We start from the raw sequence: 14,503 nt of genomic DNA, 5'->3' as shown, positions 1-14,503 counted from the left end.
CATTAGCGATTGCTTTTTATTAACGCTGCCATTTTGTTTTTGTGTGGACACAGAGAAGCTCACAAGAACTCAGGCTTTGGGTTTCGCCCCCTCCTCCCTCCTTTCTTTGTCACTTTGTCCAAAAGAGGGGAAAAAAAAAGACAGCAGAAGTGAAATCTTCACAATCAACTTCAAATCGACGCTCCTCTCCTTTTTTTTCTGGCTCTCCCACTCTTCTGTCTCCGGCTGCCCTGTGGCTCCAGTGGCCTGCTTTCCCTCTAATTCCGATGTAGGTCATTTTACATTCGTTACATCCAAAAACAGGATTGCCCTTAATGTAATTTGGAGAAAAGGCATGGAGTGAAGGAGGCGACCCCAAAGAAAACGAGACAAAGAGATATAGATTAGTGCTGATAATAAGAAGAAGGGGCGGGAGGGGAAGTATTGATTGGGGAACAGACGGCAGAGGAGTGATGTCGATCCACGTCAAGTCCACCTCTCAGCTATTATCTCCTGGGGGTGTTAAAGAGGGGGGACGTGTGTGAATGAGTGTGTGACACAAAATATGGGTTGATGTCACAGATGGTGTGTTTGTTCTAGACCGTCTGCAGGTTCCTTCACTGGTTCTCATTGGTTGTTTATTTGCAGACAGATTTCCAGTTAAACACAACAAAACTCATGACAACCTGATTTATTTCAGGCTCAGGTTAGAGTTCTCATCCTGGGTCATTTGGTGACACTCGCACTCATTGATGGTAACAAGTGTTGCTTGAAGCAGCGAGACGGTGAGCGCTGGTTAGAAACACAACTGAAGAGTGTGTTTACAGTGCAGACAAACAAGCTCACGTGGTTTTATGAGTAGTCCTCAACATAAAGCAGGTTAAACGCTGTATTGGTTGCTTGACACCTTTGTACACTTCATTGAATGGATAGTGCTGAAAATGCAGAATACATCATATCAGCTTCAAGAAAATCTGTAGGATTACAGCTCTGCAAAGATACATGCAAACATCTGGGCTGAGCTTTATGAATGACCTTCCGTCTGTCATGCAGCCCAGCACTAAGTCAGGGATATGGTTGATCTAGAGTCCTTTCTGGAGGAATGGGAAGCCGACTTTCTGCCCAAACCTGAAGAACAAAGAGAGCTGCAGACATTACACTGGAGCAGTAGATAAGATTATACTGTTAAACTGGTGTTTCCAAGCCCCAGAGGAAACTTTTATGTTAATGACGACGACAGGGAGCAGCTGGATCTAAACCAACCATCAACATTATACGCTGTGTGTTTCTATCTTGTAAACAGACTCCACTGGATCAGAGACAGGTAGATAAACGTGTTACTGGCCAAACTTTGTAAACTGCTAAAAATCAGTGAATAAAATGTAAAATGTGTTTCTCAGCTATATGTGGTTGTATACGTCTACATCCTGGAATCACATTTACAGAATGCAAAACATGCTGAGGTGGGAGTGTGCTGAGGCGGAGGGGTGAGGGCAGTTTTCTCCGCTCGATCTCTCCATATCCATTTTGTCTGGGCTCCACTGGTATCGTCACGGCGACAGTCACATCTATGTGACATTCTGCTCAGAGGTGACGGTGGCCGCCGATGGCAGGTTATTGATGCAGACGAAGAGGAGGAGGATGGAGAGGGTTTCAGGTTGTGACTTGATCTGCCTGTCGCAGTATGGCAGCAGGGATGATGTCAGGGCGAGCACAGGTGAAGATGAGGACAGACAAGCCCATCAGGCTCCATCTGGCTGAGCCAGGCTTCTCAGTATAGAGCGCAAACCGACCAACTCAACTCAAAAGTTTGAGATGAGCACACAAACACACCCGTAACTGTTCTGCTGCTAGGAGGTTAGGACAGACGGTTTGGACATTTCTTCTCAGGATCATTCGCTGTGAAACCGACCAGCTGTTTCTTCAAAAACACAACTGACAGGTGTAAACATCCACAAAAAACATCTTCAGGAGTGAGTTTCCACCCCAAAGGGCCTGTCTGCTCATCCTGAGGACAGAAGTCAGTCTGTGTGATAACAGTGGATTTCAGGTCAAAGGTCACAGACAAGCCTCTGATGATTCCCGTTTGTTTGGACTTTGTGCTCTGCGTCCGTTTGATTCTTGGTTATGTAAACTGCTGGCTGCAGTGAACAGGCAGGAGGCTGACAGGAAGGAGCATCTGCTGGAGTTTCTTTAGTGCTGGTTTGTTCTTTTCTTTATGGTTTTTACTTCAGAGGCTTGAATGCCACGAAGGCAAAGTTTACTGACACCGTTTCTAATGATTTGACCAACAGATGAACAGGATCAGCTTTTACTCATGCACATGTGAATGCGTCTACTGGAGGAACAAACTGGCTCCTTGGTAAATACAAACCTACTTCAGTGTGAGGACATGGATGGAGGCAGAGGACAAGCTGATCCCTGAAGCAGAGGATTTTACAGAGCGTCATCTATTCAGCAGGCTAACTCCAATAGCCTGGTGTGTGTGTGTGTGTGTCAGCGTGTGAAATGCGAGTTCCACGTGTACACGGCTTCATTATTTGCTCTCACATGCAGGTGGATAAAATGTGGCGGTGCCTGCTCGCTCTGTGTGCCCTCCGTGTGCCGCTTCCACAGACCTGAGCTGGAGACAAGCAAAGGAAAGGTGGTCACTCCAAGTTATTAACCTCCAAACAGGGACAGATGTGTTTGCAAACAAGAACTTCCATGAAGTCATAAGAAGTATAATTTTACTAATAGTATACAACCCATCTTTGTGCACGTGTGGTTGTGTCAGTGCTTGTCAGCGTGCACACAGGCAGTCAGTGTTATTTAACCTCCATGATTCATGTAAATCGAAACGGCTGCAGGGCAAACGGAGACAAAGATCCAGGTTTACCAACACAATCATTATGAAAGCGACTTTCTCTCACTGTGCACGCGTGCGCGCGCACACACACACACACACACACACACACGACACTTAGCATTCAGTTAAGAGCTATTTCAAGGACACCTTCTATTTCCCCCTGCAAACAGCATGTCAGCACCTCTCGCCATTAATGCTTCAATCTGTTCCATTAAACACTAACAAGCGGCGGCGAGAACGGGCCGGCGCCACAACAAAATACACAAATACTACTGTAATCAGCTCTCAGTATGAAGCTCTTCAGGTCACAATGGTTGGCTGGGAGGAGGCGGTGGTGAACACAGACACAGACGCCCTCCACACACAGAATAAATGAAATGATTTGAAGATGAAGGGGGGATGGAGTGCAACAGAGGAAGGGACCAGTGAAGAAGAAGAATGATGGAAATACAGGAAAAGAGGAAAAGGTAGAAAAATGGAAAAATAAAGCGACCAGTAAAGAGTTGGTTGTGCTACAGAGCAATGGTTTTACTGGTGGTTCCCACATTTTGCTTGTAGCTGATCAACAAACGCAGAGAAGAGGACAGTTGGCAAATAAACAAAGTCAGGTTACAAATGTTTTATGCATTCACTGTATTCATCACAGCTCTGGTGAGAAACAGTGACCGTAAACAGACTGAAGGAGAACGAAAGAGCAGAAGGGACTACAGAGGAAATGAAGGTAGGAAGAAAAAAGGGAGGGGAGTAGAGAAGAATGAAAATGAAAGGAAATGAAAGCAGGGAAAAGGAAGCAAAAACAGAAGGCAAAGTATGGGGAGAAGAAATGATCTAAACGTGAGAAAAAGGAGAGAGGAGGAGAAGAAGGAAAGGATGGAGAGTGTTTTAGTGAAGAACTGTGTCATTCAATGTCCCTATAAATTGACTCGTACAGAACAAAACACACTTTGTTTGTTCACCCTCTTGCACACATATTATCACCAGGAACAACTTGGGCCTCAATGTCTTCGATGAGCAGACTGGAGAAGCCGGGAATCGAACCGCCACTTAGGGGATGAGCCGCCGTTTCCCCTGTCTTTCATTTCTACTGTCCTTTTTCCCCTCATGTGTTTTCTCTCTCACAGCAGTATGACCTGCTTCCATCTGCCTCCTACTGCGTGTGTCTGTGTTTGTTGGCCTGCAACCAATGAACACTGGGCAAACAATCAACTCCATCCACCCGAGCCACAGTCTCAGTCGGAGGTCCTGCTATCCGTCTTAATAAAGGACAGTTCTGGGGTTTTTAAACCTGTGTAATGGAAACGGGGAAACAGAACAAAGAAAAGATGTGAAAGAAGGAGAGAAGGTGGATGGAAGAGGAAAAAGGAGTGAGGGAAATATTAAAACAAATGATGCAACAGGAGAGACAGTAGGGAAGAAGGACACGAACAAAATCTGGTCAAATAAAAGAAGGTTCATCTAAAAAGAATGAAGATGTTAAAGATACTTGAAATGAAACACGAATACACTCTTATTCTGACTTTAAAACGAGTGTCACCGCCACATAAAGCAGCACCTGTGGAGTCCAGGCTGCTGAACGTGCAAATAAAGCTCTAGAAACTGTTACTAGGAAACACCACAACTATCCAAGCAAAACACTGAAGCTCAGTCTCCTCAAACTGTGAGACACTTCTGGACATTGAATGTCCAAAGGAAACCTCAGGGTGTGTCATGTGTCTAAAGAGGAATCCAGGCTGTAGGATGCTGAAGTGGCCCCTCCCTTAGGATCAGTAACAGTATCCTCCTGTGGCGACAACCTCTCGTTCAAATGCTGATTTAGCTGCTGACACGTTGCATTCAGTAACGTTCTGTCTCTGTCAGCTGGCTTTAGTGTGTCTTGGAAGAAACTGCTTTATGAACTAAAGTCGTCCACAGTCCACTAAGAATTATACAAGAAGACACAAAACCAGCTGAGACGAACAAGGGAAAAGCAGCAGCAGCCGACATTTGCTGTAGATGTGACGTTAACGTTACTGTCGGTCAGACATCTGTGTGCTGCTGTCAACAGGAGTCAGTCATGTATTGATCCTGCTGGGGACAACGCGTCTTGACTTAAATGTCAGTTTCACAGCATCATATTTCCAGTTTTAATGAAACGTTTTAACAGTGACTCATCTTAAATCATGAACACAAGAGAAGCAGAACCTACTGATTGGAGATGTTGGTTTCTGGTTGCCTCCTCTGCAGTTTGTGGTTTTGTTCTGCAGTGGCGGGACTGGCTTGTAGGACTGCCCAGTGGCTCGGTACATAGCCTGAACCCACAGTGCCCGATCCTGCTCGTCGTCACAGGCAAACATGACCAGGTCGCCCTCCTTCACCGCGTTGAAAAACACTCGGCCGCCCTGCAGGCCTGAGGAGCAACGTCACAAGGTAAGAGGCTGTGTGCTGAATGTGTTCATTATAATGAACAAACAGCAATGATGGATCTGCTTTGGAAGCGTTTAAAGCTGGACTCTGCTGCAGTGTCTGTAAACAGATTCAAGTCATTTATACAAGCACAGTAACCAAACACGATTGATATCCAATCCATCCAACAGAGTTTCGGTGTTTAGGACAAAAAAAAAAAAACAAAACAAAAAACAGAACATTAATCCCATGTCCACGGCGTCGCCTGTCAGTGGAGCCCTCAGACATCCATGTCTCAGGTGCTCACTGGGGATGGGATGATGGGACTTTTTCCTGGATACGTTTGTACGATTTCAATCCACGATACAATTAAAAAGACAATGCATCACTCGCTGCAGAATACTTTGTTCCTTTTTTCTAGCACTGGTTTGATTATGTAAAGAACAGCCAGATATACTGACTTGTGTTCTGTTAAGTAGGCATATTTACAAAAATATATATTTTTGTATCGTGATATATTGAATTTCGATATATTGTTCCACCCTTAGTGCTCACCATCGTCACATCCCGTCTACGAGGGAACAAAACAAGCTGCGAGATAATGCTTCAGGTCGACATCGTGAACGTGCCCAGCACCAAGACCTCACGCCTGTCATTCACCTGACACTTTCTGAACTGATCTCCATGTTGTGTCCTAACTTGTGCCTCAGTTATTGGCTCGCTGAGGAGGTTTGTATAATTAACTGAAAAACCCACTGATGTTTGTAATAATACTAACAACTAGAAATCCAGCTTTTAGAACGGTTTCTGTCAGTCTGAGAATAGGGACGTTTGGATTCAGCCCAGGGTTTAAAAGTGTTCGTGTCTCACGTGACCTTATGGCAGCTTTATATTAGAGTTCAAAAAGCTCATAATTCCCACACACATCTAATTTATTCCAAATGCTAGGTTTCGCATTTTGCTGCTCAACACACTGATGGTTTTGGCACTATACCCCTGAGACCTGTGTGTTTCTGTGGGCTGCCTGTTGAAGTGTAAAGCCCAGCCGGACACCTCAGGTGAGTTCACCTGGCTGAGGGTTACAGTAATCCACCGTGTAGCCTTCCAGCTGCATCAGCTCCTGGGGCTCGGCCTTCTTCTCTCTGAAGCTGCACATGGCGAATGTGTACTGACTCACCTGCAGGACAGAGGCACAGTGACGAGTGATTTTTCAGACCATTAGGAGAATAAAGTCAGAGGATTTTAAACCTAACTGCCAATCAAACATCAAAATCCTCAGTTAAAACCAATAAAATGTAAGTTATGCTCAATCTAAAGATTCCATCTTTTAATGCCTTTGAAAGACTTTCAAAACACTTGATTTCACAGAAACAAATTGTTCAAGTCCATGTTTGTCCTGGCTTCACAGAGCCGCCGCTAAAAACCTACAAAAAGAGCTGAAGAGAAAAGTTTCAAAACTTAATTAACTGTGCTCCAGCAGGACCCTGGTGCTCAGAGGACATGTAAAATCCTTGAGTGGAGCAATTGAGGCGAGATGATTTTCTTTAATAACCTCAAATTGTTTATGTCCCTTTCTTTTGAACGACTCTGCTGCAAAATCAAAACAGGAAATGAGTTTTTCAATGAGATGCTTCAGTGTGAGAATGCTTTCACCAAAGGCTGAAGGGTTGATCTAATGCATTTTAAACACACAAACATCAGTTCAGCGAGTTCTTTCATGCTTTCAATGATGCGGCATCTGCAAAAAACAATGTTCGAGTCTTCTTCTGTGGATGAACAGGTTATAACGTCTTCTCCAGCCTGTGGTGCCGCTCGGGTCCTGAGACACAACGCACTAATCAATCACAAATCAATACATGTTAGAGCTCAGTGTCCTACCTGAACGAGAACGAAATATCGTCTCTTCCAGCGTTTCCAGACCCGCTGCCCCAGAGCATACAGGTACCTGAAACACACAGAACATGGCATCAACACATCATATAAACCTCAGAAATGGAAGATGTAACATTAAATTTTCAGCTGCTCCACATGTTTGTTCTTGGCCTTGAAAACAAAAGCTGACAAATATTTTCAGTCCTATTACATGATCTTCATCATCCAGTTGTCATGGAAATGCCGTTTCCAAGTTCAAGAATTAATGAAATTCAAACTCAGCTTTTAAGCCAAAATGTAAGAGAAGTCGCTCAGAAGAAAATCTGACCATCAAGGGCCTGAGACAGCTGTGCAGACTGCAAATGAAGAAGACCATGTGAGATGATAAAAAGCTCCAGGACAGACACAGCAGGGCCGAAATGTGCCCAGGTGGATCAGAAGGTGCTTAGATTTTTTTCATTTCTCAAACTTGGTAAATTTTTTCCCTTACATTTCTTAATGTGTCTCCTCAGATTAGCACTCTGTGCCTTCGGGGCATCCAACTCAGCTCAATTATAACTTTCAGAGCTTTGACAAATGGTCAAATAGTGAGTCCGAAAATCACTGATTAATAGCTTCAGTCGATGATAAAGCTCCAGACATCCTTTGGTTTTACTTCACTAGGAGTTAAATATCTGTGAGTGTCAGGCTGCTGGTCTGAAAAAAAGGCATCTGAAGACGTCGCCTGACAAATCAGACTAAACAAATGAAAAGCTAAACAGATCAATAGTGACCGCAGCCCGGCCCTCCTGTACAACAACAAAAGAACTAAGACCAGTGCACATGGTTGTAGTGTGAGGGAACCATTTATCTGCAGGCTCTGACTCCTGACACTTCTCAGACAGGAGAGTGTGTTTGGCTTAACGTGGGGCCTTTTGCTTTTCTGCTCAGCTTGTAAACATTTCCAGGCAGCAGCTGAGACCGGTGTCTTCAAGGATCATGTTCGGTTGAAATTAGGATCCATTCTATGCGTCTTGCATCACGGCACATTATGTCAGTCGTCCCCCAGCTGCACCCATTATTTACACATTTATGTCCCCCACTAATGTGGAGTCTAAGAGGAGAGAGTATGGCGTCTGTGACACAGGCAGCAGCTCACTGAGGAAGTCTTGAGGAAAATGGAAGAATGACCAGCGTGGCCTCTCAATCAATGGCTGCTCCCGAGCCTCCTGAAGCGTGGGATACAGGCAAGTGCAAGTGAGGAAAATCAATCGATGGCGAGACCTCTTTCTTCAGCCCTGCTGCCCGCCCTTAAAGAAAAGGCCTCCAGTCAAGGCTGTGGCGCATCTGGACCGAGAATCTGGGCCATTCTGCACAGCTCTGGGTTAACATGTGGCACCGCTCGGCGGCCACTTGTGAAAATTAGACAGCTGAAGCCAGACAGTTCACTGCAGGCATTTAACAGTCCTCAGTGGGAAAAACCAACCTCTGTAACTGGTCATTTAGCTGGACACTCACACTTTAAGGTTTTCTCAACAAGTCATGAGTCACTGGACTTATTTTCATGTGGAAGAATAGATTGCCATCTCTTTGAGAGTTTTCTAGAATTTAATGAGTATATCAACATAAACCAGGATAAATGACTGACCATCATCACTGATTTGTGCAAAGAACAGGTGAATTAATCGCATCACAGCTGCTGTGCAATAATTACTTGAGGAAAAAAAAATCTTTAGACCAAATAAATTAAATGATCCCTCCAGTGTTTTTCACATTAAAATCTACAGATAAAAAAAATCTTAACAAAATTTCCACCTTTTTTCTGTTCAAATTTATCAAAATGAAATAACTTTACACCTTTAATATAATATTGTTAGAAAGGGGTTTTAGGGCAGGTGGCTCCTGCAGAAATGTGCAATTTTCAAATCTTTTTTTCCCCCCCATTTTTGTAAAATTACTTAAAAAATTGTGTTAAAATGACTTTTCACCAGACTTCACCTTCCCAGGCATCCAAAATGTTAATCCTAAAATATGCAGATTGTTGTTTATCATACGGGTGGCGCGCAAGCCGTGTCTGGCCTCCATTAGTCTTCGGATCAAAGATTCACAGGGAAAACAGCATCAAATAACCTGAACAGGGAACAAACCAAAAGGCAAGATGATGGCTTTCAGCAGATGAATCCCGGATTGTGTTTAAGTTTTTAAAAAAATAAATAAATTGAAATGGCAGAGAGATGAAACATAGATGAGCTGAAGCAGAGCTGGGCTGGACTCACACTGACCCCTGGTGGAGGGTGTTGAATACTACACGATCAATCTCATTTCTTTTCCTCGTCTCCATCAGTCAGCGTGCGTCAGAGCTGCCTGACTCCCACTGCGATGTGTCCATTAAAGTAACAGAGGCAGTGGGACACAGAAGATCCTCATCTTCTTCTAGACTTCGGTAACTGGACTGACAGTTTGCAACCAGTGACTTTAAAAAGACAGATGAGGTGGAGCTGAACTGAGCTGTGGTGAATTCAAACAGCTGCACTGGAATGAGTCAAAAACTTGCCCCGACATTGATGACGTTTGCTGCAGAGTTGGTATTTTTAAGAAGCTACAGGTTGAGAATAAGGTACTACTGCTCCATGTGTGAGTCCGCCGACATGCTGGTGTCATTATTTCCATACTTCCATACTTTCCATGAAAGATGATCAACCTCCAAGCACTACAACTTCAGACTGAATAGAAACATTTAACATGTTGACAGATGTCAGCAGTAAAGAAAAAACTAAGGAGCTGTGCAGAGCAACAGCTCTCACACACAGTGCTGCAGTGTTATTTCCTCATCATGGAGCTATAGCTTTGAAAACGACGTTCTGCTGCCCTCTTCTGACAGAAATAGGGACTGCACAGCAAACCCCCCCCCATTATTTTTGGTTTTTAATTCAGAGATCCAGCTGGATCACTGATTCAGGAAGACCCTGACATTTAAATAAGTCATCTTAAATTACAATTTACTGTAATTTAGTTTTGTGTATGAGTGCATGTGTATGGGAATCAAGTGCATCTATGGAAGGATATCCCTGCCATAACGCTTGACGGTGCATGAACCACATATCTAGCACTACTCAGTTTGCAAGACAGTGTTTGAGAGTGGGCACAGGTTTGTAAGAGCAGAATCAGACCGGAGAACGAGGGAGGACAAAATCGTTAGCAAGCAGCAGTATCGTCACACTCACTGATCAAAGCTGCTGTTGCTTGTTTTGATGCTCTTCAATCCCCTGAGCATAAACTCAAACCGGAGAGCAGACTGTTTAGCATGGACTGAAAGCAAGTCATTTCACATTTTCTCTGAATGATGCAAATGTAAAGCTATAACAGCTATGGATCTTTAAATTAAAAGTTTCAGTGTTAACTTTCAATATTGTCAGTTTTAAATGAACTGAAACCATCACACAAGAAGAATTTATACAGAACATAATTCATACCCTGCCTGTCATACTGTTAATCCTTAGGTGTTATGGATTGTACTGTATAACTGTATCATGTCTTTGTGTCTGAATCATTGTGATGCATCTGCTAATGTGTCTTTGTAGTACAACATACCACCTCAAAGTCATGAGATCACAAAGCGCACACACGCTTTCATTCCTTGTGGGGATTTGACATTGGCTTACATTTGTTTCCTAGAGACTGATCCTAACCCTAATCATAACCACTGCTTTCTGAACCCTAACCTTAAACCATGCTGTCCCCCTAAAATTCAGTGATTTATATGGTGGGGGCCAGCCTCTGACCCCACTATGCCATGTGCCATTGGTATTACTCCCATTATAGGGACTGAAACCTGTTAACACACTGACAATATGGGGACTCGGCCTTCCTTGTGCAGACCAGAGGCTGGTACCATTAACGTACCCCATAATGTGAGTAATACCAATGGCGTGCGTGCACACACACACACACACACACACGGTGCTTCCTTCATCTGACCAGCAGATGGAGCCGTTAGCCTGCACACACACACAAGTCCCTCTCACATTAACACACACCCTTTCTGAACACACAACACCATTTTTGTCTGCAGCATTTCACTAATCACTTTGGGAGCAAACTGATAAAAGGTTTGAAGTTTGGACATGGCTCAGTGACAGTGGGTTAAATGTGGAAGCTTGTTCAGAACGTTCAGATGTTCAGGCACCTCGGTGGTTAAGACACATACCACAGTATAATGACCAAGTTCCTGGTTCAACTGTGGCTAATCTGAAGTGAAAGAACAGAGCGGGCGTTGAGGAGCGGCAGCAGACTCACCCGCTGTGCTTCATGTTGGGGGGCTTGTCCATGCGGACAACCAGCTTGATCTTCAGCTCCGTGTCCTGACTGTTCTTGGGGACGACCATCCGGTGGAACTCAGCCTGTTTTGGCCCATTTGTGGTTGGATTGAGGACCACCTGAGAGGGGGCGGGGCACAGGAACATCAGAGACAGGTTAGCAAGTGTCAAAGAAACTGTTAAGAGGATCAGAATTTCCATAAAAATCCAGAGTGTCCTGTTTTTATTTTGTCTTTGAAACAAACACAGCTCATCAATTATTAGTCTTGTTCAAAACTATAATTATAAACAAACCTAATTACAACATAATTCTACAGAGCCAGCAGCCAATAGGTGCCTATTCTTTGGCTGACATCATCAGGTAGCGGCAGTCGGCTGCAGCGTTCATGATCACACACAGATTCAACGTCAACATGTTTCCTCTATGAGTGAAGCTGACGTGCCACAGGTGCACGTAAACACAGAGACCGGATTCCGGCACGAGACATTGTGTGACTGCTCCACGAGCTTAACTGTGTTTATTATTGTAACCATGATGACGGAAGTTATTTTAACTACTGCTTTGTTTTAAACCTAACCAGGTTTAAAACCCAGTGAAGCTGTGATGTCGCCATGAGGTGGAAAGCTCCTCTGCGTGCGTTTTGATGATCATTAGTGGTAGAACAGATCAGGATGCGTGAGAGGAAGAGAAAATCCCCGTTTTGTTTTTCCCTGAAGACAGTCAGCTTCTGGTGCATTTTCACAGACAAATACATTCGTATAATAAACAAACAGCAGCTCCGAGACCTGCACACATCTATTAACCAGCAACCACAGCTCTTTTTTGTTTACGGTGAGTAGTCTTCAGTGACCTTCATCTGTCTGCCTCCATTACAGCAGGCAGTTTGAACTGTCTTTTCAACTCACTCAGGCTCCTGCTGAGACAGACTGGTTGTGTGTGAGTCATGTTAACAACATGATGAAGGACGTCTGAAACTTTCTCCCCAGCACACTTCGTCCCCCACATCTCATCCGAGTCTGAGCCTTGACTGGTGGTTTCATTTCTCCAGGGCAGGTTACAGATGATTTATTATTTCATGAACTCCTCTGTGATTTTGATTCTGGCCTATGGGTTTGTTGTTTGTTTTTATTTCTCCAAGTCATTACTCTGTAAAGATCTCACTTATTCAGGTATATCTAACAGTATCAAGTCAAAACTCAAAGGCAAAGATGCAAGTGCTTAAGATCCTCCTGAAACTCCCAGAAACTCCAAGCACACATTGAGTAACTATAGAAACATCTATATTTTAATTTTATATACGTGTCATAGAGATAAAATCCAGATGTGATTTAATATACTTTTGTTAACACTTAGTCATGCCGGTGGTGGAGGTGCTCCACGACACCAATTGTCGGCCACTGACAAAGCCGTCCTGATACGACTTGTAGGAGGAGAGTGGTTCACCAGCCAAGCAAGTGCTCAAGCGTCTAAGAACCACATGTGAAAAGACAACTTGGCTGCACTACTACCTGAAACTATCTTCTTTCTTTCACTAACATGTTTTCGTGCAGGGACTTCAGCTAAGTTACACACCTTCAATCATGAGCCTAAGGACCTTCATATGACAGCCATGTAAACAACAATTCACAAGTGTGAACAAACATCATACAAAGTCTGGCATCATCCTGCTGTCAGATATACTCACCACAGCGCCAAATGTAGATTACTCCCCCGCTGAAAATAGTCCCCAACAAATGTTTGAGTAATGACTGTTAAAGCATCCATCTGCCTTGGAATGAAACTACCACACTGGCCCAAGGACTGCATGACTCTGATCATAAGATGACCTGATAATAAATTCTTTTCCAACATCTGTCGATGAGAAAGGGGCCTTTTGAGGAACACTTAAACTTGCCCTGAGAACCTTTCCTTGAGACAATATGAGTCTTCATTACCAAAGCCTTTTCTCTGGTCTATGTGAAACATCAAATATGATTATAAAGCCCACATCTGTGTATCTCATTTATCAATCGCAGACTCACCCTCTGTCCTGTCAGGCTCCTGGAGAAGACTTCAGGAATCTAAAGTGAGCCCAGTGTCTCCGATTTGTGCACGTACTTGTTTGCAAATTGTCACTATGAACATCAAAGTCAATTCTCATCACATTTATCAATTCATTTCACATTGCAATTCACAATGCACTCTCAGGAGGACAGGGAAGAGCAAGTTTCACAGGACAGACAACTGGCTCTGCACTGTGACTGGGAGAGAGTCACACAACTTGGACCACTGGGTCATCGAGGTTTGTGTGAAGATATTAAAAGTCACATGGGTAAAAATGTCTTTTACACAAGTATGTCTGCCTCCCTCCTCAGCTGCTGTAGATACTAATGCTGACCGAGTCGGTGCTGTCACAGCGAACAGGATGTAAAAGCGACGCATCCTGACTGCTGATAAACACGCAGGGCTCCGGTAAGATGCTCATTAATGTCAGCTAAGGGTGTCTTGCAAAAGAGGCTGTAAATATCAGAGGGATTTTTTTTCCTGGTGAAATAAAGGTTAATTACATTTTTTTTTATGTCGTGAAATAAAAATATGACCTCGTCAGTTTATTAGTTCAGTAGTTAAATGGTTCATCATTCAGGGAGACTGTTAACTTGGAGTTAATCTGATCTTTAATTTAACTCTTAAAGTGTTGTACTATTTTCCAGGACAGGTCACATTACTTATTTAAATGAAATAATATTTAAAATGGTGCTGTTATTAGCTTTATCTTTTTATTTCATGTTTAATGCTGCATTGTGTCTGGAGACATCAGCTTGTGTGTGGTTTGGTAAGACGGACTCACCCGGCCCAGCTCCTTGTCCTCCAGAGCCAGGACCCCGGTGCTCTCTGTGAACAGCTTCACTTTGACCGAGGGCAGAGGGTGAGTCGTAGTGAAGTCCCCCTGAGTCCCCCATCTGAAAGACAACAAACTAAGTTAACTAATAGTTCCCACAGTCTGATAAACCCAGGGACAGAGGGACAGGACGTGGTGTCTCTCTGCTTTTTTGGTAGCATTAGCCACCTAGCATGGTCAGATATTTTACCTTTGTGTTGAATTAATATGATTTTAATTTGGGAGGAACTGGAGCTTTGTGTCACATC

General features: G+C 43.7%; 1 protein-coding gene across 1 annotated transcript in view; it reads right to left on the bottom strand.

The window, feature by feature from the left end:
- cadps2 (Ca++-dependent secretion activator 2) overlaps positions 1-14,503 on the bottom strand; it is a 166,801-nt gene that overhangs the window by 73,752 nt on the left and 78,546 nt on the right. The window contains exons 7-11 of the mRNA XM_020593378.1: positions 14,205-14,316; positions 11,357-11,496; positions 7,088-7,154; positions 6,278-6,386; positions 5,013-5,213 (exon numbers count right to left, since the gene is read on the bottom strand). Of these exons, the coding sequence (XP_020449034.1) occupies positions 5,013-5,213; positions 6,278-6,386; positions 7,088-7,154; positions 11,357-11,496; positions 14,205-14,316 (629 nt within the window). The remainder of the gene's footprint in view (positions 1-5,012; positions 5,214-6,277; positions 6,387-7,087; positions 7,155-11,356; positions 11,497-14,204; positions 14,317-14,503) is intronic.

Source organism: Monopterus albus, unplaced genomic scaffold (genome assembly GCF_001952655.1).
Source record: "Monopterus albus unplaced genomic scaffold, M_albus_1.0 scaffold19.1, whole genome shotgun sequence".
Classification (NCBI taxonomy): Eukaryota; Metazoa; Chordata; class Actinopteri; order Synbranchiformes; family Synbranchidae; genus Monopterus; species Monopterus albus.
The sequence above is the reverse complement of the archived record's forward strand: the minus strand, read 5'-3'. Positions and strand labels throughout refer to the sequence as shown.